We start from the raw sequence: 24,274 nt of genomic DNA on the forward strand, positions 1-24,274 counted from the left end.
GCCTGGCTTCCCGCCTGTGCCCCAGCGCCTGGCCCTCAGCGCCCCGGGCGCGCAGGACCTGCAGGAGGAAGGGGAGGAGGAGGGGCAGGGGCGAGAGGACTGGGGCCGGGCTCTGTGGCCTTGCGGGCGGGGCGGCGCCCAGGACCCCGGCGGCCCGGAGCTCCAGGCGCTCGCTCCACGGGCGCGGGGCCGGCCGGCAGGTGGCGGTGCGCCCTCGGCTGCGCGCAGGCGGCGGGGAGCGGCGAGTCCCTCCTCCCGCGCCCTCCCCTCCCCGCTCCTTTCTCTGCTTCTCGCTCGCGCTCCCCCGCGCCTCGGCTCTCGCGGCAGCGGTCTCCCTCGTCCGAGCCGCCCCGCCGCCACCCCTCTGCGCCCATGGCTCCCCGGGGGCCCCCGCGCACCCCGAGGGGCCCCGGCCCGGCCGCCGGAGCTCCAAGACCCGAGGCTCCGCCGCCGCTGCCGCGCTCCCCCGCGCTCCCGGCCGCTCCTGCTGCTGCTGCTGCTGCTGCCGCTGCCGCCGGCCGCCTGCGGGGCGGCGGGGCGCTCCCCCGAGCCCGGGCGCCGGGGTCCCCCCGTCCAGCTGACCCGGTCCCCGCCGAGCCCTCTCGCGGGGCGAGCCCTGCCCGGTGGCGGCGGAGACGGGCAGGAGCGCGGCGCGGAGCCCGGAGACCCGCGTCCCGCTCCAGGTCCCGGCGAGGACCGAGCCCCCGCCGCGGGCCAGGGGCGCTGGGTGCGGGCGGCGCCGGGAACCCGAGCGACTTCGCGGGCGCAAGTCTCGCTCACCAGCTCGTCGTTCGTGCTCAAGGGAGACGCGACGCACAACCAGGCGATGGTGCACTGGACGGGCGAGAACAGCAGCGTAAGTGACCTCTGCGCGCCCGGGGTCCCCGCCCCGACACCTCGGAGCCCCCCCCGCTTCCGGGCCGCCCGGCGGTCACCTGGGCGTTCCTGCTACTTGGGGACGCGATCAGAGGCTCCCCTACTGGCCACCGGTTACTTGGGGAGAGGGGGCGCATTGCCGCAGGTTCCTGGGATCCGGGGCCCCCGCGGGGCGCCCCCGGGCCCGTAGGGTATCCCCCAACTCGGTGTTGCGCCCCCGTCAGCCTCCACCTCCCCGCTCAGCGGCGCGTTCTGGGATTTGGCTCCAGGACCTCCTCCGCCTGGTCAGCCTGGGACCTGCTCAGGGCACCTCTGCGGGCTCCCGGGCTTTCCTGGTCAGCTTGGTCCCCGATTCTGGGGCCACCCCTCTCCCCGGTTACCCTCGTGTGGCCCACGGCTACCTTGAGGTCGGGCCGTGGGATGCATTTGGATGCCCCGGGACCTGGGTACCCACTGAGCTGGTGCCCCCTTGCTCTGTACCTGCGTCTGCAAACTCCCCTCCACCCCGCCCCGCTGTGGGCCCTGCCACGGCGCCCCCTCCGTCTGGAAGTTCAGCAGACACCCCTTCACTCCTTCCAACGGCCACTCCTGCTGGGGTCCCCTGGCCTCCCCCACCAGCGCGGAGGTTCCCCATCCTTTTTGGAGTTGCGCCTCAGGACTTGGGGATCCCCTTGTATTCTTCCTGCCCCCCTGGGAAGCTGACTGATGGTCACTCTGGAGTCCCCTCCAGGTAGCCCTGGGGGTCATTACAGTTTGAAGAGGAGGGTGGTGCTGGGAGGTGGCAGCTGTTTGCGTGTGTGCATGTGCGTGTGCGTGCGTGTGCGTGCGTGGGTGTGTGTGTGTGTGTGTGTGTGTGGCTGGTTGTATGGGGAGGGGACATGGCAATCTCTGCCCACTGCTGTTCACGGGGTCTCCCCAGTGGCTGACTCCCAACTCTCATCCTTGACCACTGCTCCCCAAAGTTCTGAGGAGGCTGCCCAGGGTGGGGCCCCTGCGTGCTCTGGGGGGGCACCTGCCTGGGTGCTTCTCTCTCCAGGAAAGGGCTACAACCCCAGCTCCGTGGCACTTCCCCCTCCCCCTTGGTGAGGGCTCTGCTGGGGGCGGCGGATGAGTATGTTGGGGGCACCTGATGGGCCTGACTGCTCCAGGGCCCCCCCGCCTGCCGGGGCTGCCTGCGCGGACTCCCAGTCTCTGGTGTTTGGCCATTTCTGACATTTCCAGCCAGACTAGAACCCCTGGGAGGGGGTGCAGAGCTGACTTCCTGGGTCCACCAGGCAGCAGGGGCAGCCGGGTGCTGAGGGGGTGCTTCACGGAGGGGAGCAGGCACCCCCTCCCCACCTGCATCTTGAGAGGAGTCACCGGCCGGGGGTGCAGCGGGGCCCAGCCCTTCGCTCCCCAGGGGCTGGAGGACAAGCCGTGCTGCTGCCGAGCTGTAATTTCCCGAGTGAGAGGTAACCAGGCCAGTGACTCAAAAGGACAAATAGACCTGGAGGCCGTGCTGTGAGGCCAGACGCTCAGCCCCCCCCGCCCCCCCCCCCCGTGGGTCAGCGGCTTCCTGCAGTCCCTTCGCCACTTTAGCTTCCTGGAGGGAAGGGGGGTGAAAGAGGGAAGAGAGAGACACCGAGGGGTGCAGACCCAGCCCCATGGTGGGCCCAGTGCCTCAGGACTCCCCGTTACCTAGCGCCCTCCTGCCCCCCCCCCCCCCCCCATTCTGAGCAGGGAGCCTGAGGCCGGTGGCTTCCCTGGAGAGAGTGAGGAGGGGCTGGGACCAGTGGGGCTGGGGGAGCAGGCCATCTGTGGCTCGGGGAGAAGTGATGCTGGGTCTCAGCGGGGCAAACAGCAGGCCGGGAGCTGGAACCCGCACGTGCGACCGTTTTCCTGATCGTTGTTTCTCCGCGCGGTTTCTCGGCCCAGGATGCCCTCTGCCCGCTTCTCCGCCTCAGCCACCGCCCTAGGACCTGGGCTCCCCACTTGGTGTCACCTCGCTCGAAAGCGCCGGCGCCCAAAGCTACAACCCGCAGGAAACGCACTTGAGGCCAATTTGCTGAGCAGAATCTCCTAAATGTTCTTTTTCCGCTTGGTCCAGGCCCTGAGCAGACGGCTCCCGGGAGCCGGGACGGGGTTTGCTTGACCACGTCCGTCCTTTTCCAAAATGTTAAAAAGGCATTGGGTGCGAGGGATAGACTTTCTAAGATGGTGCTTAGAGCACCCGCAAAGGGGGCCCCAGAAAGGCCCGCAAGGCTGCAGCGCGAATCCTGTGCGTTTCCCTCCAAGGCAGCGCCCCCTCCGGCAGGCGTGGAAGGGACTCGCTGGGAAGCGGACGCTGCCTTTGTGCCCGCGTTTAGCTGTAGGAACAGAGTGTTACTGTGAAATGGATGTTTCATGGAAGCCACCAGCCTGGCCTTTGATGGATCGGAGTGGCTGGTGCAGAGGCTCCTGGGCTGTGTCCTGAGCTGCCCTCGGGGCAGAGAGGTGACTGGACGGTGGACAGAGCGAAGGTGGAGAGAGCCTGGTCTCTGCCTCTGGGGTCGTGGCCTCCAGCTACCCCAGTGAGACTGCTGGGCCCGTCCCAATTTAACTGTTTCTGGGAAATCACGTCTTATTATGCTTAGTTTATTTTATTATTTATTTTTAGATACTTTTTATTGATTTCAGAGAGGAAGGGAGAGGTAGAGAGAGTCACTGATCGGCTGCCTCCTGCACGCTCCCCACTGGGGATCGAGCCCGAAACCCGTGCACGTGCCCTGACCGGGAATCGAACCCGGGACCCTTCAGTCTGCTGGCCGACGCTCTGTCTATCCGCCGACCCACACCGGCCAGGGCTGTTATGCTTATTTTAAATACAGCTCACCTGCGGGCATCCCCTGAGGGCACTAGAGCTTTGATGGACTTGAAAGTGAGCGTGCGGCCGTGCAGCCAGGCCCATGGCTCGGCTTCGTGGCTGCTCATCAGGAGACCAGCCTCCCCCCGCCTCACTGCCCGCCTCTGCCCGGCGCTGCGTCCACAGGGCTGGGAGGTCGAGGGGGGTGTGAGCAGAGATGATTCCGAGCTGATTATCCGAGGTCTCTTCGCCGCGGCCTGGGGAACCTGGAGAGCCAGAGCGCCGATCGGGAGCATGGAGCCCTGAAGGTGAGCAGGGGCATGATGCCTGCCGGTGACCAGCCCTGAGGGCCACCAACACCAAGAGCCATAGACCTCGGGCTACAACAGAAGTGCACCCCCCCTCCCCCCCGCGCCGCCCAGAGGCTGGGATCCGGGACCAGGTGCCGGCGGGGCCTCTCCTTGTTGTGCAGACGGCCGTCTCCCCGCCCCGTGTCCTCACGGGTCGTCCCTGTGTGTGTCCGTGTCCTCATCACCTCTACTTACAAGGACACCAGTCCTGTGGGACCAGGGCCCGTCCCTCTGACCTCACCTTGCCTCAGTTCTGTCTCTGAACAGCCCCATTCTGAGGCCTGGGGTTAGGACTGAGCGTATGGCTATCATGGGGGCATCGTTGGCCCATAGCAGCAGGGGAGGCGGCTCAGTTACCTCCGCACCCCTGAGCTTAGCACGCGGAGCTCAGAGGGGTCCGGTGGGGAGGAGGGTGGCCGAGATGGCCAGGCCCTCGAGGTGACGGCAGCTCCTACTGGCTGAACCCGCGGCTGCGAGTGAGGGTGGAGGCGCGGGTGCTGGTGATTGGCGCGTAATGAGGCTCCAGGGCTGCGGCCTGGGTGTGGGCGCCGAGGCCCGGAGAGGCCAGGAGGCATCTGCCCAGGACCCCGGCTGGCGAGGGCGGGGTTGTGGAGTGAGACCTGTGGATGCTCAGAGAGGGGGTGATGCTGGGCCGGGGCCGGGGGTGCGGAGGGAGAGAAGAGAGGGCTGAGTCTGCAGTGAGGACGGGGCAGGTGAGAAGAGGCCTCAAGCTAGCCCTCAAACCAGCTGCTTTCTAGAGGGCGTGAGGTGCTGGGGATACAGTGAGAGCAAAGCCCCTGTCCTGGTGGGACACTGGGGCTAGACCAGCGGTTCTCAACCTGTGGGTCGCGACCCCTTTGGCGGTCGAACGACCCTTTCACAGGGGTCGCCTGAGACCATCCTGCGTATCAGATATTTACATGACGATTCATCACAGTAGCAACATTACAGTTATGACGTAGCAACGAAAATAATTTTATGGTTGGGTCACCACACGAAGAACTGTATTTAAAGGGCCACTGGTCTAGATAGACTATCCGGTGCCCTGCGAATCTGCACCGGGGAAGTCAGGGAGGACTTCCTGGAGGAGGTGACGATCCATGGCTCTGAAGGACAAGTAGAGTCGGCTGAGCAGGAGGTGGGGTGGTGAGAGGACGAAGGCCAAGGGGGAGGGAGAACCTGCAGCACTCTGGGCAGGGAAAGGACCCGGCCATCTGTCAGGAAGCCTGGCTCGGAGGCGTGAAGACAGCCCTGTTAATAAAGTTCCTGCCCACATTGCACAAATCTCCCTTTACTTTAATAAAGCGCCTGTTTAATTTGTGGCTGCGCGAGGGCTCCTGGGAGTGTTTTAAAGAGGCCATGAATTAGCACCGTTCTCCCGCGCGCTCCTTCGGGGTGGAGTGCAGCCGGCGCACGGGCCTTCGAAAGCACGGCCATTATTTAAATTTTACTTTATTATAATTTGTCAGCGGTGCGGAGCCTCCCGAAGCTGACGAAGCTGACGTCAGGGCGTGAAGCGGGGGAGCGACTGGGAGTGAGCTGGGTAGGGCCGAGCGTCCCTGTGCCTGCTCCGTGTAGCCTTCTCCTCTCTCAGCCGCCAGAGAGCCAGTTACTTATAGACCAGTGATGGCGAACCTTCTGAGCTCGGCGTGTCAGCATTTTGAAAAACCCTAACTTAACTCTGGTGCCGTGTCACATATAGAAATTTTTTGATATTTGCAACCATAGTAAAACAAAGACTTATATTTTTCATATTTATTTTATATATTTAAATGCCATTTAACAAAGAAAAATCAACCAAAAAAATGAGTTCGCCATCACTGTTATAGATCCTGACACGCGGCCCGTTTCGCCCTCCCCTCCCCTCCCAGTCCCGGGGCCGCATGGGAGCGTCATGGAGTGCGAGGGGCGCTGGCCACCTGAGGAGCCGTCCAGGGCCACCGCCCCGGGTGTGGCACCCTGGCTGTGCCCTGGGGACAGCAGGGCCTCAGTCGCACATTTGGGATCTGTCCGGCCTGCTCTGGCTTCGGGGGCCCTTTGAAAGCCTCCCGGGGGTGTGAACTTGGCTTCCGGTGTGAATGTGAACCGCCCCAGGGCTTGTAAACCGGGACTCACACACACACGCTCCCGGCCGCAAGGTGGCTGCGAGCCCGTAGCCCGCCCGGGGCAGAAGGAGCATCGCCTCTGGTTAAGCCACGGTCGGGGCGCGCTCTCCTTCTGTGGTCCACTGAGCCCCGTTGCCGTTTGAGACATTTCATGGGGGCCTTGCATGTGAGCGCTCACCGGAGCTGAGGAAATGTCAGCTCCGAGGTTCTTTTGAGGTTAGAGAAGTTCCCTCTATTTTGCATTTCAGTGGCAGCCAGCTCCCGTGTTTGCACAGAAAATGACAATCACTTAATTACTTTCTTCTCACACCAGCTTGAAGATCTCAAAATAACAGCACTCTCCTTCCTCTGTCATTTTCATGCAAAAGCAGATAATTCTTGCAACAGCGCTTGCCCGGCTCCTGCCCGGCTCCAAGCAGGGCCCAGCTTCCGTGGCCACTGTCGGGGTGGGGGTGGGGCGGAGGGGGGCAGAGGGGAGCGCGGGGGGTGGGGTGGGGGGGCGCTGTTTGCATCCATTTAACTCACAGGGTGTTGGCGTGGCGCTGCGCCTGCGTGTTTCTGAAGCGTCCGTCGCAGCGATAGCATCTCCCAGGCCTCGGCCGGAGGTGGCATTTGCCAGGGTCCCCTCGAGGCTCCTGCCTCTGGCTCCACTTTCTCTCACAATAGCAGGTCTCGGCATTTCCACGCGTGGTGCCCCCGACCCCGGCGGTAGCCACGGGGCCGTTCACGCGCCCACTGCTGAGCACGCACGCCACTCGCTACCCCAGTCAGTTCTGGAAACAGCCCTGCAAAGTGGAGGCGGCTCTTGTCTTCCCAGACAAGCACGTCCCTGCACCCGGGGCCACCTGAGCCACAGGCCGAGGTGCCCGCGTGGTGCTGCGGGTTCCTGCGCTCTGAGCCCAGCGCGTGTTTTGTAGCGCAAGAGATTTTTTTATGCTTTTTTCTTTTTTTTAAAATATATTTTTTATTGATCTCAGAGAGGAAGGGAGAGGGAGAGAGAAACATCAGTGATGAGAATCATGGATCGGCTGCCTCCTGCACGCCCGACACGGGATCGAGCCCACCACCCGGGCCTGTGCCCTGACGGGGAATTGAACCGGGACCTCCTGGTTCATAGGTCAGCGCTCAGCCACCCAGCCCCGCCGGCCGGGTTTATACTTTTTCTTTATTGTTCTTAATTGTGGGAAAACACCAAGAACGTGAGTTTCCATAGTTCGGTGCCCAGGTCAGGGGCAGGCACATTCACTGTCGCGCAGCCGTGACCACCACAATCTCCAGAACTTCCCGTCGTCCCAAACTGACACTCTGTCCCCATCACACACCCACTCGCATCCCCTCCGCCAGCCCCCCGCCCCCCGCGCCCACTGTCTACTTTCCGTCTTTACGAAGGTGACTCCTCCTGGGCCCGCAATCAGTGGACCCTCCAGGGCCTGTCCCGTTGTGTCGGCTTACCTCACTGAGCGGAGTGTCCTCAGGGTTCGTCCCAGCTGTGGCACGTGCCAGATGTCCTTCGGGGGGACCAGGTGTTTGTTGTCCGCCCATCCCTCCGTCCGTGGCCACGTGGCCGCCTCTGCCCCTCGGCGTTGTGAGCCGCTGTGGAGCCTCGATGCCCAAGCACCGGCCAGGTCCCTGTGGGCTGTGCCGGAAGCAGGTTGCTGGGCCTGTGACTGCGGCCCGTGTTCATTTTCTGATGGAGCCTGAGGTCTTAGCCACGCAGAATCGCTGTGTCTGCCTTGAGTTTCGCCGCTTGCCGGTGAGCTGCAGGGTTGCCACCCCCAAAGAAACGTCCCGCGTGGGCTCGGAGGAGGAGGATCCAGGCGTGAAAGGTGGTGCTGGCCCCGCGGGGGTGGCTCAGCGGTGGAGCGTTGACCCGGAACCAAGAGGTCACCGGTTCGCTTCCCAGTGAGGGCAGGCACAGGCCTGGGATGGGGGCCCGATCCCCAGCAGCGGTGCGTGTAGGAGGCAGCCGATCCAGGAAGTTTCTCTCTTCGAAGTTTCTGTCTCTCTATTCCTCTCCCTTCCCCTCTCTCTAAAAACCAATAAAAACGTTAAAAGAAAAAGGTGGTTTCCCACCTACCGAGGGGCAGGGTGAGACCGGACGAGGGAGCCGCTTCTGTTTCTGTTTTCTTCTAACACCTGGATTCTGCTGGTGTGACCCAAGGGAGGGGCTGTCGTTCAGAGCCCAGGAGGCCGGGAACCAGAAACAGGCGGGCTGGTTGGGCGCCTGGCCGGTCGGGAGCCTGGAGGGTAGGGAGCCTGGCGGGTCGGGTGCCTGGTCAGTTGGGCGCCTGGCGGGTCAGTTGGGCGCCTGGCGGGTCAGTTGGGCGCCTGGCGGGTCAGTTGGGAGCCTGGCCCAGGGTGGAGCAGGAGGAAGCCCCTGCCCAAGCCCTGCCTTCCCCGAGGTGGGCAGTTTGCCTTTCAAGTCCAAGTGCTTCGCCTCCTCCTGCTCTTGGGCACCTCTCCCCATCAGCTGCCCCGCTGGCCGGGTAAGCCCTTGTTCTCACTACGCGTCCTGCTCTCCGCGGTCTGTTCACTCAGAACCACCTAGGCCATCGGAGCCGCGTTCGGACTCGTCCTCTGACTGTTGGGTGGGTGGGGTATCCCGTGTTGATTTGGTTCCTGTGTTGGTTCTTTGTGATGCGTGGTGGGCCCGGCTCCAAGGACTCCCAGCCTGGCACAGGGGTCCTGCTCTCCCGGTGCCACAGAGCCCCCCACCCAAGGCCGGAGAAGCCCACGGGACTTCGTCAGGATGTAGCTTTCATAATGAGCATAAAATAAAATGTGTAGGATGACAGGGAAGCCAGTCCTATGGCAGTGAAGTTACCCAGACTTTAAGATGAATTTCTTTACTGACGCGCAAGGAGCCAGCAGCAGGCGGAGTCACGTGGGTAGAAATAACGGTAACGCCAGTGGCTGTGGCCGTGGGACAGGAGGGGAGACAGACCCGTGGGGATGGTTTCTCTTTCCCGACACCCCAGCCCCCCATGTCCTGGCTCCCTGAGCACCTCCGTGGTCCCCAAGGCCCCTGAGGGTGTGGAGTCCAGGAGGGTGGGGTGTTTGTCTGTCTGGTCTCTGCTGGCCCCGAGCCTGGTGCTTAGCAAAGTGCCCAGTAAACGTATCGGGAGTCCAGTGGGCGGGCATCCTGGTCCTGAGGGGCTGTGGGAGCTCAGAGGCCCCGCCCACTTCCTTTCCTGCCAGGACGTTGGAAAGACCCCGGTGGACCGGTAGGGGTAGGTCACCGGACGGTGGGTGCCGGCTGGGGCTCCCTGTCCCCCTGCCTGCTGTTCGGGGCCCTAATGATCCCGCCCCATCCGCCAAAGAGACGGACGGCGAGGTCTGCTTTCCCGCCCATTGCGAGGCTGCCCTCCGTTCAGAGGCTGGGGACCCACCGTGATGCCCGGGCAGCCAGGCCTCGGTGTCCCCGCTCCCCTCCCGCAGCCGGGCCTCTGCGGGGGTACGGGGGGTGCCTTCGAGGGCGCTGGGGTGCTCAGCGGTAAGAAACACGTTTCAAGGTGACACAGAGGCTTTTAAAATGCAGCCTGGCCCCGGCCTCACTTATAAAAACAAAACACAACTCGGAGGAGACGGTTCTGCTGAGCTTTTCCACAAAGATAACCGGCTGAGGGCTGAGCTCAGAGAGCAGGGGGGAGGCGGGGTCTGGGGAGCGTCACTCACTCTGTCCCTCCTCCCAGGGGAGTCGCAGGTCTGGCATCGCCCCCCGCCCCGGGGGAGCCCCCAATGTGGCCTGGTCTGTCACCTTTGCTCTGTGTGGCGAATGTCTTCACAGTCACATCAACGCGTTTCCTTTGAGCGACGTGACGGGAGCCGTGCTCTGGAAGCTGTGGCTGGGGGGTTGCAGCCTGCCCTCACCCCGGCACCTCCATGCTCCCTCCCAGGGCCTGGGCTGAGCGCCCGGTCGGGGCCCCGCTCTCGTGCTGGGGTGCTGTGTCCACCGTGGCGAGAGGGCCGGCTCCTGGAGGTTGGGGGGATTCCACTGGGCTGCTCCCCGCCCTGCTGGGCCTCAGTTTCCTCAGCCCTGGAGGCCTCACAGGCCCTGCCCCTCCCCGCCCAGGTCAGGATGGAGCAAGGGAAGGTGTGGCCCCGAGAGCTCAGCCTGTCCCCCAGGCTCTCAAACTCAGGAATTGGGGGGAGGGGGAGGCAGCTTCTCAGTCGGGAAGACCGAAGTCCTTGCCGGTCAGAAGTTGCTTTTCTTTCTTTTTTTCTTAAATACACTTTTATTTACTTCAGAGAGGAAGGGAGAGGGAGAGAGAGACACATCAATGATGAGAGAGAATCATCCATCAGCTGCCTCCTGCACACCCCACACCAGGGACTGAGCCTGCACCCCGGGCCTGTGTCCTGACCGGGAATTGAACTGTGACCTCCTGGTTCCTAGGTCGGTGCTCAACCACGGAGCCACGCCGGCCGGGCCGTGCCCCTGGCTGACAGGCAGGCACCATGCGTGAGTGTGGGAGCGTCTCCAGACGGCTGTTTCCTGCTCCTGAGCGCCCGGTGGTTTCAGGGAGGACCGGGTGCCAGGTGCCCCTCACCCGAGAGCCCCGGAGTTCATGACGCCCACGGGGCTGGGCCCAGGCTTGTCGGCCCCCAGGACGGTTCAGAGAGGGGTGTGGAGTGGGCGTTTGTTTCTTCTGCATCAGATTACCTCCCGGGAGCCTGGGCGGGACCCTCCGCCAGCTGGGAGGGGTGACGGGACTGGCAGGCGTGTGGGGGGAGCCAGGGTTCTCGTGAGCTGGTGGTCAGGGAGGGCGTCCCAGAGGGGCAGGCATTTCCCCCAAGTCGGGGACCTTAGTAGGTGCTGTGTAGGGCTGCCGCAGGGCGCTCAGGGCGAGGACCCAGGCTGGCCTGCAGTCCTCAGTGCTCACCCCCGGGTCCTCGGTGCTCACCCCCTGGGTCCTCGGTGCTCCCCCCCCCCCCAACCCCGGGTCCTCGGTGCTCACCCCCGGGTCCTCGGTGCTCACCCCCCGGGTCCTCGGTGCTCACCCCCCGGGTCCTCGGTGCTCACCCCTGGGTCCTGGTGCTCACCCCCCCAGGCCCTCGGTGCTCACCCCCCGGGTCCTCGGTGCTCACCCCCCGGGTCCTCGGTGCTCACCCCCCATGTCCTCGGTGCTCACCCCCCGGGTCCTCGGTGCTCACCCCCCCATGTCCTCGGTGCTCACCCCCCAGGTCCTCGGTGCTCACCCCCGGGTCCTCGGTGCTCACCCCCCGGGTCCTCGGTGCTCACCCCCCGGGTCCTCCGCGCTCACCCCCCGGGTCCTCGGCGCTCACCCCCCCGGGCCCTCGGTGCTCACCCCCCCGGGTCCTCGGTGCTCACCCCCCCCAGGTCCTCCACGCTCACCCCCCCCCCGGGTCCTCGGTGCTCACCCCCCGGGTCCTCGGTGCTCACCCCCCGGGCCCTCGGTGCTCACCCCCCCCGGGTCCTCGGTGCTCCCCGCCCCGGGTCCTCGGTGCTCCCCCCCCCAGGTCCTCCGCGCTCACCCCCAGGCCCTCTTTGGCTGGGACCCATGTGCTGCTCTGAGCCCGATGGTGGCGCTGCTGCTCACGGGGCCTGCCTTCTCCCAGTCCAGTCCTCTCCTGTAAAGTAGGGTACCCACTGCCACCTCATCACACTGTCCTGGCTATAGGTGACACGAAGCATTAAATGCCAGTCACCGAGCCTGGCACCAGCGGGTATCACTCCTCTTATCCCAGGAAGGGGGCCCCAGGGCCCGCCCTTGCCCACCACCATCCTCAGGAGAGAGGGGCTTTCCGGGGAGCAGAGGTGGGGGCTCAGCCAGCTGCCAACCCCTCGGTGCCCGCAGGCCCCTCTTGGTCCTGCTGCTCCTTGCAACGCCCGAAGTTTGGGGCCGGCTGGGTCAGGCCACAGACTCACCTGTGCAGGAAACCCCACGTCTGCCCTTTGCTCCAAGCCCCTCAATCTGACTTTGAGCCCCTGGCCAACCGCAGGAGCAAAACTGCGGAGCCTCCGCCTGGAGAAGCTGGGGACCCCTCCCCAGAGCCGGGGCCACGGTGGTGGGAGGGGGGAGGGCAGGCCTGTGGCGGGCTTGGTGTCTGGGGGGGAGGCGGGAGGGCAGGCCTGTGGCGGGCTTGGTGTCTGGGGACAGGAGGACGCCCCTGGAAGGGGATGCCCAGGCGGAGCCAGACCAGCACGGTCCCTTCCCTGCCATTGGTTATGGCGCCTTTTTAAGGACACGGACTGTCCACTGAGAGTCCACTGAGCAGGTGCGCGTTGGCCAGACCACGGGAGGGAAGCGGTGTGATGGGCGGAGGGGCGTGGCTGAGACTGCCCCTGGTCCTGACTCCCTGTCACTCTCGCTGCCCCTGGAGGACGAGGGCAGAGTTTGCACAGCGGCACGCGGGGCACGCCGGCCTCCGAGGCGGTTTCTGCATGTTCCATCACAATCCCGCTCAGCTGCCGCCTGTCCCTGTGGCCGCGGCCTCCTCTGCGGGGCCGGTGTGGTCCGGTCCCCGTGCCCCCTGGAAGCGCGGGAGGAGACCGGCGGGTGCAGCTGGGTGGTGATAGGCCATGGGGTGAAGTGCAGGGGAGGTGGGCGCCACCCCAGCGAGGCAGGGCCTTTTCTGGGGCACCCCGGGTCTTCATGCCCTGGGCACAGACCGGGGGCCCGGCCGGGCAGGAATGGGGCAGCCTATCAGATGATGACGTGGACGAGGGATCAGGGGAGTGTGGTGTGACTGTTGGGGGGTCCTGGCCGGGGACGGGGCTCTCTGCGGTCTCCTTCATTCAGCCATGAAGCGAGTCTTTAACTTTTAAAAATATTTTTATTGATTTCAGGGAGGAAGGGAGAGGGAGAGAGAATCATTGATCGGCCACTCCTGCACGCCCCCTACTGGGGACCGAGCCCACAACCTGGGCATGTGCCCTGACCGGGAATTGAACCGCGATCTCCTGGTTCATAGGTCGATGCTCAACCCCTGAGCCTCACTGGCCGGGCGGTGAGTGGAGTCTCCCGCGCAGCCCTGGCTGGTACTCCCGGGCTGGAGCGGCTCCGGTGGTTTCTCTCTCTCTGCCCTGAGCCGCGAGGCCGTGCAGGGAGCCCTGGGGGTGGGCTCCCTCTGCCAGGACGCTGCGTTGTTTTGGCGCCTCTGCCTCCAGCCCCAGCCTGGCCGTCTGGCAGGACTCGCGGGAGCAGGTGAGTCACAGACGGGCCTCTTCTCGTCTCCTGGGCAGGGAGCCAGCCTCCGCTCACAGCCCCTCTGCCAGGGGACAGCTGTCGGGGAGACGGCTCCTTCCGCATGCCACGAGGGCACTGCTGTGTGAGCGTGTCTCCAGGGGGAAGTCCCGCCAGAGACTCACAGGGTCTCCGAGTTCCCAGGGTGCTTCGAGGTATCCCCCTGCCGCCCCCCGTCCCCCTGGGATTCCCTCCAGTGATGGGAGGCTCACCCCCTTCCCCAGACAGCACATTCCAGGGTGTCTGGTCACTCTGGAGAATGGCGAGGGCAGTGGGGAGTGCCGTTTCCAGAAAGAAGATGGTGCTGCAGCCAGTGCCGGGGGGTGGGGTGGGGGGGGGGCACCGGGATGGACAGGAGGAGGCGTGTCTTCGCTGGTGGGGTGTCTGGGCTGCGAGTCTGTTCTGCTCATGAACCTCTGGGAGGCTGGGGTGGCGCCGAGGACTGTGGGGGGAGGGGCGGGGGGGGCGCATTGCTCCGTCGATGGCAGACGCTGGCAAGCAGGGGAGAGGAGAGGTTGCTTGCCGGGTCTGTGTGAGAGGTGAGCTCTGCCCCAGCCAGGGCTGGTCCACCCAACGGACATCTGCGCTGCAGCCCTTCCCCAAGGCCACGCCTCCTGTCGTGGCTCCCGTGGCGGCTGGAGACCACACAGATGCATCTCTTACAGTTCTGGGGGTCGGGGCCCCACATCGGTGTCACTGGCTAAGCAGAGTGGGGGTGGGGCAGGGCTGTAGCCTCTGGAGGCTCCGGTGGGGGGCGGGGGAGGGTCTGTCTCCTTTTCAGCTTGTAGGGGCGCCCGCATTCCTTGGCTCTGGGCTGCATCGCCCCGAGCTCTGCTCCGCCGTCACAGGCCTTCCCCGTTGCGAGGCCCCTTCCAGGGGATACGTGTTCGGGCTGCGAGGCCCCTTCCAGGGGATACGTGCTCGGGCTGCGGGCACCGGGACGCGGGCATCTTTGGGGACAGTTGTCACCGCGCTGCCAGCCTCGCCTCTCACCAGCCCCCCCCTGGCCTCGGTACCGCAGCCCTGGCCACTGCTCTCGGCCCCTCCCTCCCCTTCTCGCTCTGGCCTGGAACCTTCCGGCCCGGCCTCCCTGCTCTCCGGCCTCCCTGCTCTTGCTCTCACGTTGACACCCCGCACACGTCTCCCCGGGACAAGCACACGTAGCCCCTTAGCCTGACGCCGGGCCTTCCGTCCTTCCTGCTGTCTAGACCAGCGTGGGTGCGCTTTTACTGAGGATGAAGGTTTCAATCTGCCTGGAGGCGAAATTTGGCGCAGATGTTTATGGAGCGTGTGGAATGGGAGGCGGCCTTGGGGTGGGGCCAGGGGCCTGTGCCCGGGCCTCTGCCGCCAGGTTACTTACTATTTTGTCGTGTGCGGGTCTGTGTAGGACACAGGGTAAGTGAAGAAGGAAGGATGCCCCCGGGTAAATGACGGCAGGAAGAGAAGCCGGAGGAGGCTCGGAGGGTGGGCGGGAGCCGCGAGGACCTTGGTGGGGCCGGGGGCTCACGGCGCTGCTGGGGTCTTGGGTGGATGCCTGTTGTCCTGGGACGGCCATGGTTGAGCGGTTTGGGGATGGTTGAGAGCCCAGGAGAAGGGACAGCTGTGCTGAGCGGGGGTCATGGTGACAGGCTCCCAGGCCTGCCCCCACTGTTAGCTGAGTGATGCCGGCAGGTCACCCCCCCTCAGGCCGCTTCCCCGCGAGCCTGTGCGGAACGGCCAGGTGGGCCGAGCCGAGCCGCTGGCCGCCGGAGCTGGGAGGGCCCCGCCCGGAGCAGAAGTCCATCTGGGAGGCGTGTGAGCCTCGGACCTGGCTGAGACGGGTGGTGGATTAAACAGTTAAACCCAACAAGGAGGGTCTGTGCTCCTGATTGCACTTGGCCTCCCGGTCGGCCGGCCCCTCCCACGCGCTCTGTAAGCGGATCCCGCACTTTCTCTCGTGGCCCCAGGAAGGGCGCGGTGGCCAGAAAGGAAATGACTTTCAGGTGGGGCCTATTTTTACCGCGGCGGGGACCCCACTGTTAATTACTGAGAAATCACACGAGGCTTTTTACCCTGAGAAGTTTTGGGGGGGCTCAGCTTTCCATAGATACTAACTATGGATATTAGCTTCGGCGCCCCCCGCCCCCCGAAATCATTCCCTCCCGGGAGACGAAGGGCGTTTGAAACGCTGCGCCCGCTGACCACAGTGCACAGCCTTCCCTCTGCCTCTGCTCGGTGCTCGGGAGGGAGGCGAGGCGGGGATCTAGGATGCTTGAGCCTGTGCTGTCTGTGCCCGAAGGCTGGTTCCATCCTGTGCGCATGTGCAAGACGCTGAGGCCAGCGGGGATCTGATGTCGAGGGCCCAGGAAGCAGCCCTTTATACTGCGGACATGCGTGCTAGGAGGAGCCCCGTCTCTAACCAGATACCCGCCCCCCCCCCCCCACGTTCATGGCGGCAGACACCCCCGGGCTCCTGTGCACGCATTCGGGGTTGAATGCCAAGTCCCCCTGCGGCTCATCACCCCGTGTCCCCGCCCCCCACCACATCCCCCTGCCCCTGCCTTCTGCTGTGCCAGCTCACTCAGCGGCTGGGACCTGCTGGGCCCTCCCGTCTCAGAGCCTGTGTCCCCCAATTCCTTCTCACTTGGGGGACTCCTCCACAAAGCCTCCCGGCCACCTCCTTAGCTGTAGCCTCCGGTTCTCCACCCCCCCTCCTGGTTATGCCCTTGATTACATTCTGCCGTTTGCATCTGGTTATCTTTTTGCCCGTGATTCTGTGTGTGCGTGCGTGTGCGTGTGCGCGTGTGTGCGTGTGTGTGTGCGTGTGTGTGTGTGTGTGTCTGTCAGAAATGGTGGTGACCCGAAGGCAGGGACATGTCAGACTGCAGGGCCACGTCGGGTTTGAGGAGTCGCATGTGACTGCCAGGTGCCGAAGTCCCAGAGACCGAGGGTCCTCGAACTTGGTTTTGGCATCTCTGCTGCCGGAGGTGGGGCCTAGGGACCCTGGTGTGACTGGCCGGGCCCCGGGGGTGGCTAACTGGCAGCCACCTCCGAGAACCGCGTGGTGGGCCGGGGATTGGGGGGGATTGAGGAGTTCCCAGGGCAGACGCCCCGAGTGCAGGCAGGGGCAGCCCGGCCCCAGCGGCCACCCCCTCCCAGGCCCCCGTGCCCCCGCGCCCCACTGGCGGTGACACTCCGCAACCACGTGAAATAGGTTGCGCTTGGCTCCCGGAGCTGAAGGAGCCAGAGGCTTGTGGGGTGGATCTCAGGACTAGTTCCGCCGAAGGTGCTGGTTTAGGACACCAGCCCTCTGGCCGCCTAGCGCGTGGCTCAGTGTTGCGGGAAGTGGGCTGAGGCGGTGGGAGCCGAGGGCCGGGTGCCCTGCGCCCAGGTGGTGGCAGCTCTGCTGGGGAGGCCACCCTGTGGCAGCCGGAGACCGAGGCTGCGGGACGGGAGGTGAAGGGCCACCCTCTCCGGCTGCTGTTGGGGGTGCAGCACTGGGTCCAGGCCTGTCCGCGTCAGCTCAGCATCCTCACCCGGGTCCCAGGCGCTGCAGAGCGGCCGGGGAATCCCTGCGGGAAGGAGCTGGGGGTGAAGGCGCGGCAGAGCGAAAGGGAGGAGGCCGTTTCCCTAATTCCTAAAGCCAAGCAGGGCCTGGCGAGTCCCAGGCAGAGCAAGACTTTGCTGCTCCTTCAGGTGACTTTCTGGAAATACCTTAGGCCTTACACCTGGCCCTGAATTCACAAGATTCAGCAGAAATCCAGTCTCAGTGCTTCAGTGGGGGCGTCACCCACACTCACTTCAGACCTTGCAGGAGAAAGCTCATTTAGGCAGGAGGGGGCCTGTCTGGCTCAGAGCGAGCGGGGGCTGGGGGGGAGTTTGGGGGGCCCTGAGCCGAGGCTCGGCCCAGTGCTGGGGGGAGGGGGGGCCGCGTCCCCGCCTGGAGGGGCCTCCCTGGGCTGCGTCCTGGGTGCCGCTCGGGTCCGGGCGCTTTCCCAGGCGCACGCGTGGCCACTGCGCAGTGGGGAGTGACTTGGGGTGTTTGTGTGAAATTTCCAACGAACTGTTTTAGCACATCGCACGCTTACAGCCCCTGTATGTTCCCACCTTGCTAGAGAAAGTAAACGATTAATTAAGTGACACCCACACAGTTTGGTGTGAAAAAGGGATGATTTTTCAAAATGAAGGAATGCCCCTGCGTTGTCGGAGGAGGAGGGGGCGTTAACAGGCAGGAAGCTGGTGAACAGATCTCGATGACTCCCGCGGGCACAGGCCTCACCCGTCAACCATCTAATCCGAGGACTCACCTTCCTCCTGAGCTGGCCCCGCCCCGGGGTTGACCAGGTGTCCCCAAGTTCTCCTGGGCCAGTATCGCCTTTTTTGGTTTTTGCTTCTCCCCAAGTTGCTGACGGATGTCCTCGAGGCGTTTCCCCCAAGTGTTGGTGTGTCAGCCTCCCGAGGGCACTTGTTATAAAGACAGAGGCCAGACCCGCCTCGGGCGCCCTCAGCGTCTGCCTTTGGAGCGAGCTCTGCAGGTGCCGGCCCACACCGCCCGGGAGAGCCTGTCCCAGGCCCTGTGACCCGGGGAGTCGTGGGACTCTGTCCCCCTCAGTGCCCTCCCTTTCAAGCTCTTTGAGGGGATGGTCTGAATTGGGGGCCGGTGAGCATCACCCCAAGTCGCCTGCCGCTGAGCGGCCCATCGCTGTGGAGTGACGTCAGGGGGACCGTGGCCGCACCCGGCACCTGCCACGCACCAGGCATGGGGGTGCCTTGTTGCGGTGGGACCGTGCGTGTGCTGGTCCCGCGCTGGGCAGGGGCAGAGACGGGTGCCCTGGCACCCTCTGTGGTCGGGAGCAGCGACTGGGGACAGCTGTAGTCTGAGCTCCTGGCCATCTCCCACCTCGTTGGGGCCGAGGTCTGGGGAAGGCTTGTGTCCGTGTCCAAGGTCACAAGGCCCCCGGAGCAGAGTCTGCATTGGAACCCGGGGGCATCTGACCCCCAGCCTGGCCGCTCGGCCCCCCCACCCCCCGTGTCCCCCCGGCAGAGGGTCCAGGCAGGTGGGGACAGAGCCGTGCTGGCTGTGGCACATGCCATAGCGCGTGGCTGGTGCCGTCCTGTTTGCTGAAGGGTTAAATCCTGGTGTGTGTGCGCGTGTGTGGCAGCCCCAGGGGGAATGTTTGGGGATTTATCCCTAACAGGTGGGGGAGGGCAGGGAGGGCGCAGGCGGGGCCCTGCAGGCACAGACAGCCAGCAGCCAGTCAAGATAAGGAAGAGCTGGGCCCATCCCCCAGGCCCCTAATCCCAGGCCATCTGTCCCCATCACGGGTGGGCAGCAGAGACCCAGGGGCTCTGTGGTGGGCGGGGCCAGGCCCGCTCTGTCTGTGGGCGGGGGGGTGGGGGGACCACACTTCCCAGATCACAGCATCCTCCCCAGGACACACTCTTGGCCATCATGGGTTAGGACTCTGGGGCTGAAAGAGCCGGCGAGGCGCACGGCCCGTGGACGGTGGTGGCGCTGTGATGAGTGTGGCCTCCCGGTTCACGCACGTGACGCACCTGCCCGGCCCCACACGCAGGACCCTGGCCGGGGCCCCCTGCGGGTGGAGGTCGGAGCCGGCACAGTACCTGTCCCCGAGGGAGCTCCTCGGGGCGCCACCCGGAGCCTGGGCCCGTGGCTGGAGCTGGGACCCCGGAGCCGGTTAGCGAGCGAGCCAGCGTGTGGCCTCCTTGTCCCCCACAGAGCCGAGGGGCACATTTATCCTTCCCATCGTCTCCCAGCCCCGCAGGGTCCTGGTCCCAAGCTCTTAATTAGCTTTCCTGCCAGGCTTCGCGGGTCCGTGACCTTCAGCGCCTGCTCTGCTCCGACATTTCCATCGCCCTCGGCGACAGCCACGGGGCCCGCGCGCCAGCTGCTGCCATTTCTGTGGAGGCCGCGTGCTGGGTGGACACCTGCCTTCCCTCCATCCTCCCGGGAGCAGTGTGGGCCCCATCCGTGGGCAGGGGCACCAGGGGGCACCCCATCTGTGGGCAGGGACACTGTGGGGCACCTCCACCCGTGGGCAGGGACACCAGGGGGCACCCCACCTGTGGGCAGGGACACTGTGGGGCACCTCCACCCGTGGGCAGGGACACCAGGGGGCACCCCACCCGTGGGCAAACCCAGGGCGCTCGATGGAGCACAGTCAGTGCCAACGGGTGTCCCGGGGACCCTGCTGGGTGCTGCACTGAGACCCGGCGGGAGGCGCAGTGCGGGCGGCGATAGCGGTTCCCCCCCAGCTTGCTGCCCCGCCCGCCTGCGCCCCTGTGGTTCTTCCCGGGACAGGTCAGTCTCTGATGACAGCCCCTCAGGCGACAGTCCTGCATCGTCCGAGTGCAGAGGGGACACGGAGGGCTGAGCGGCGGGTCTGGCCCGAGCTGGCAGGTCTAGCAGAGCAGGAGGGCCCGTCCGGGCCCAGGAGTCCGAGGTCCGAGCAGAGAGCTGGGCCACCCCCTGGTGGAGGCGCACAGACACGGGAGGCGTGAGAAGGCGCCAGGTGCTTGGCCTGCCGGAGAGGAGGCCCCCCAGGGACGAGGAGCCCCGTGGGGAAGGTCTGGGGACGGGCTGGGAGGGACGTGATTTGCAGAAGCCACGAGGAATCATGGTGACGTGGAAATCCCTTTTCTGTGGCATCCCAGTGGAGGAGGGCGTGCTGTGAACCCACCCGTGAGAAAACACGCACCTGTGCACATACACATGCACACGCACAGACGTCTGTCCACGCGGTGCAGGTGTGCAGTGGAGAAGAACGGAGGGGGATGAGATGACGGAAAATGGGGGGCTGGCGTTTACGTGCGGTGGGAGAGGAGCACTCGCTCTCAAGGGGGGACCCAGCCATGGGGAGGGGGAGCGGCAGACAGCAAGTGCAAAGGCCCTGGGGCGGGAGCGAGGCGTGCGTGTTCCAGACCTTTCATCTCGCCCTGAGCTGGTTGTGCTGAGCAGTTTACCTGAGGCCTTACTCGGGCTTCTAGTGCTTTCTGTCTTTGTTTATTTCATTTGTTCAGCGTTTATTGAGTAGCCGCTGGGCAACGGGCATGCTGCTGTGAGGCCAGCGGGCACCGTGCCGCGCCCTGGAGTGTTGGTCCCGTCCAGTCCCTCGGAGCCCGTTGTCCCCGTAGAGGGACACGCCCAGCCCAGGGGCGTGCAGGGGCCAGGGGGTGGTGTGTAAGGCGCAGCGGAGTGCTGGCCGGAGGGGGTGGCTGCACGCCCCGAGAATCACACCTCGAACTTCCTGGGGTCTCCTCTGCTTCTAAATTAGAGAGTGAACAAGGAAAGAACAGTTTTAAAGGTGCTGATGGGCTGTGGCCCGAGGGTGTGGCTGCACGCCCGGCACCTGAGAGGAGAGCCGTCTGATTTGGAAACAGGGCCCCTCCCCTGACCGTCCCCCCGCCCCCCACCGTCTCCCTCCACCGTCCCCCCCTGACTGTCCCCCCTCCCCCCCACCCCCCGCCTCATGGCCCTTAGAGGCAGATTCCCGTTCAATCCTGGTGGGAATGGGGAGGCCACGTCCGCAGAGCGGCATGAAATGATCATAATCTGCCTGTTCAGTGAGCCAGGTGCGCGCAGAAGCATAAATAATGGTTGAATTAATCTTGGGTGCTGGTGCTTGGAAACACAGACCTAATTCGAGGAGGTGGTGGAGGGGGAAGGCCTTGTGTGGAGCGCCCCCACCCCCCCCGGGTGCCACAGAAGGCTTTAGGTGTTGCCGTCACGCAGTTTATCTTGTTATTAAAAGTTCTTTGCTGTGGATGAAGTCAAACCCGGACTGAGTCGCTTCTTTTTAAGAAAATAGAGGCAAATGGCCACACTGCCCCTGATCCTGGGCCCTGGGTGGGACAGCAGCGGGGCTCCCGTGGAGGTCGCATGGCCCACAGCTCTGTTGGCCACTGGGTAGCGCTGTCAGCCTAGAACAGCTTGGTTGCTTGTGTACATGTGTGTGCACACGTGTGTGCACGTGTGTATGTGTGTGCACATAAGTGTGTATGTGTGCATGTGTGTGCACATAAGTGTGTGTGTGCATGTGTGTGCACATAAGTGTGTGTGCACAGGGTGTGGGTAGGGGGAAGCTGGGCCTGGTGCCGTCTCAGGGAGGAGCATGTGTCTTCCCTGTGTGGGTGAGGGAGTGGGGTGACTGGGACAGCGCCCTCTGCTGTCCGGGTGTGGTGGTGCATCTGAATCCAGCTCCTGCATCCTCCCTGGGGTGCGTGGCTCCCTCTCCCCAGCTCGGGCTGCACATGCCTCCCTGGGTTGGGGCTGAGGAGGCCGGGCCCTCTGGGTCCTCCCTGGCCGAGTCCCCGGTTCCCCCTCCACCCGGCCGCCCACCCCCACGATCGCAGCGTCCTCCTCCCGTGCCTCCTTGTGGCGGATGGGCAGCCCTCGCAGCTGGACTCCCTGCGCCGCAGGTCCGTGTGGCGTTCCCCAGGGGGACGCAGCTCCCTACTGGTCCAGGGCAGGGTCCTTCTCGCCATCCCTCAGCCCAGCAGCCCCTCCCTCGCTTCAGGAGACCCTCTGGTCGCCATGTCCCTCCTTCCTTCCTGTCCTCTCTGCGGCCGCCGGTGCCCACACTCAGCCCAGCCTGCGCGCCCACTTGCGGGGCCGATGGGGACCCATTGGCAGCTCCTGGGCGTCTGCAGGGGACAGGGACAGCGACAGGGTCTGGGGTGGGGCCATGGCCATGAGGTGCCCCCACCTCCTTTGCCAAGGACGCCCTCCGCCAAGAACAGCTGCCTGAGGATGGACAGGCCTGCCTGGGTCCCGCAGGGCCCATAACGAGCCCCCCAGTGACCCTCACAGAACGCGCTTCCTCCTCTCTCTCTCTCTCTCTCTCTCTCTCTCTCTCTCTCTCTCTCTCTCTCTCTCTCGCTCCTTCTCCCTCCCCTGATTGTTTGCCTGGAGGCCATGGTTTTCCCTTTTGGGTCTTCCTGGCCCCATGTCCCCGATGGAGGTGGCCCCGGTTGCTGTCCCCCGCGGGCTGGCCCTCGGTGTTCGCTGGCCGCAGCCTCTGACAGCAAAGGAGTTGGAGAGGACGCCTCCGCTGTAGGGATGCCTTCCCTGGGCGGGGCCGCTGCTTGGTCTCCAGGCAAGACCTGGTCGCCCAGCGGGCAGAGGCGGCTGGAGATGGGGGGCCCTTCGGGTGAGTGGAGAGCAGAGGCCAGCGAGACTCCGGAGAGACCACGCGGCCGTCGGCTGTTCGCAAAGGCCGGGAGCAAGGAGAGCGACAGCCCTGCGTCTCCTGCCTGTGACGGTAACAGCGATGCCGGCGTCCGACTGTTGGGGAAGATGGACGCTGCTCCTCAACCTGTCAGACCCAAGGCCACCTCGTTGGTTCCCTCATGGTGGTCGGACGGCAGCCGGGGGTCAGGCAGGGGTCTCCGCGTGGCGGGCATGGTTCTCAGCTCAGCGGTAGCCCCTCCAAAGGGCAGGGACCCGGCAAGTAGTTGCTCGAGTGCCACGCGCTGGGCCTGGTGGTGATCCCGGTGCTGTGGGGTGCGAGGTGGCACTGCAGGAGCCGGCCTGGGGGCCTGGCGGTGAGAGCCCCTCCCTGAGCCCAGGAGTCCCTCCCTGAGCCCAGGAGCCCCTCCCTGAGCCCAGGAGCCCCTCCCGGAGCCCCACGTGCGCTCGGGGAAGGAGCCCCTCCGTGTGGGACCGGGCTGGGCCCAGCGCTGCCCGACAGCGGCTGACGGTCGGCGAGGCGAAGCAGGAGCTGCCCTCTTGGGGGCCGGGTTTCCTCTGTGGAGAGTTTTCCCAGCAAATCACGGCGGGGAGCCCTTCCTGGGCCCGCAGTTTGTTTGATATGTAGCTCCGGCCGGGCTGCCAGCGAATGAAGGATAAAGTCTGATTTGCGGGGAGCGCGGGCTGGAGGCTGGTAATTAGCCGTGATTGTCGGCTCCGATTCCGCCAGCTCGCGCCTCCCTCTGCGTTCGCGAGGCCGACCGGGCGGGCCGGAGCGCTGGGCCTGCTCGGAGCTCCGCACCCAGGGGCTCTGGCCCGTCCGAAGCCTGTCCTGGAGCGGCCTCACCTCCTGTCCTGGAGCGGCCTCACCTTCTCAGCCTGGACCCTCGTAGCTTCCTGCAGCGCGAGTGACAGGCCTCCTGGAGGGGCAGTGAGCAAGGCCAGGCGCCGCCCGGCGGCCGGGCACAGGGGCGGCCGGGCTCAGACAGCCTGGGGCAGGGGACGGCGTGGGACCCGCGGGGTAAAGGGCCGGACGCTCAGTGACATCTCAGTTCAGATAGGCAACAGGTAACGTCTGTGGTGTAAGGACGTCCGTGCAGCGCTTGGCACGTGCCTGTACTAAAAGCTACTTTGTGTATTTGAACTTCAAATTCAAGCATTGCGCGGGGCACCCCTCCCCTGAGACCCACCCAGGCGCCTGTTTATGTGAAACCCAGATGTAACCGTGGGTCTGGTATTGGAAATTGCTAAGTGTGTGAGCTACCCTCTGCAGCCCGGCTGGGCTCCTTGCATGTGAGCCCGCCCTGCGTCCCTGCGTCCCTTTGTCCCTGCCCCCCTGTCCCCCTGCCTTCCCGCCTCCCCACCTCTCTACATCCCCTGCCTCCCCCTGCCCCCTGTCCCCCTGCCTCCCTGCCCCATTGCTTCCCTGCCCCCAACACTCCCTGCCCCCCAGCTCTCTGCCACCCCTTCTCCCCTCCCCCCCTGCCCCGTTGCTTCCCTGAACCCAACACCCCCTGGCTCCCTGGTGTGTGCACCCGCCCACACGGAGCCAGCTCCTTCTGCTCAGGGGCACCCCCTTCAGGGCACGCAGGCGCGGCGGCTGGTGGGATGTGCCCGGTGGGTGGGTGGGGGTCCCGCAGGCCCGGTCCGAAGGGAAACACTGGCCTTTCTTTGTGCTGAGTCATCACCGCCCTGCCACTGAGCCTCCCCTCCCCTGCCTCTGTGCA

General features: G+C 65.1%; 1 protein-coding gene across 1 annotated transcript in view; it reads left to right on the forward strand.

Annotated features, from left to right (window-relative positions):
• The first annotated feature begins 341 nt into the window (after positions 1-341).
• SORCS2 (sortilin related VPS10 domain containing receptor 2) overlaps positions 342-24,274 on the forward strand; it is a 216,281-nt gene continuing 192,348 nt past the window's right edge. Inside the window, 2 exon segments of the mRNA XM_070399733.1 lie at positions 342-465; positions 467-856. Of these exon segments, the coding sequence (XP_070255834.1) occupies positions 373-465; positions 467-856 (483 nt within the window). The 5' untranslated portion in view covers positions 342-372.

The sequence above is a fragment of the Myotis yumanensis genome, unplaced genomic scaffold (genome assembly GCF_028538775.1).
Source record: "Myotis yumanensis isolate MYYU_CA2020_CCGP unplaced genomic scaffold, mMyoYum1.0.hap1 SCAF_1, whole genome shotgun sequence".
Classification (NCBI taxonomy): Eukaryota; Metazoa; Chordata; class Mammalia; order Chiroptera; family Vespertilionidae; genus Myotis; species Myotis yumanensis.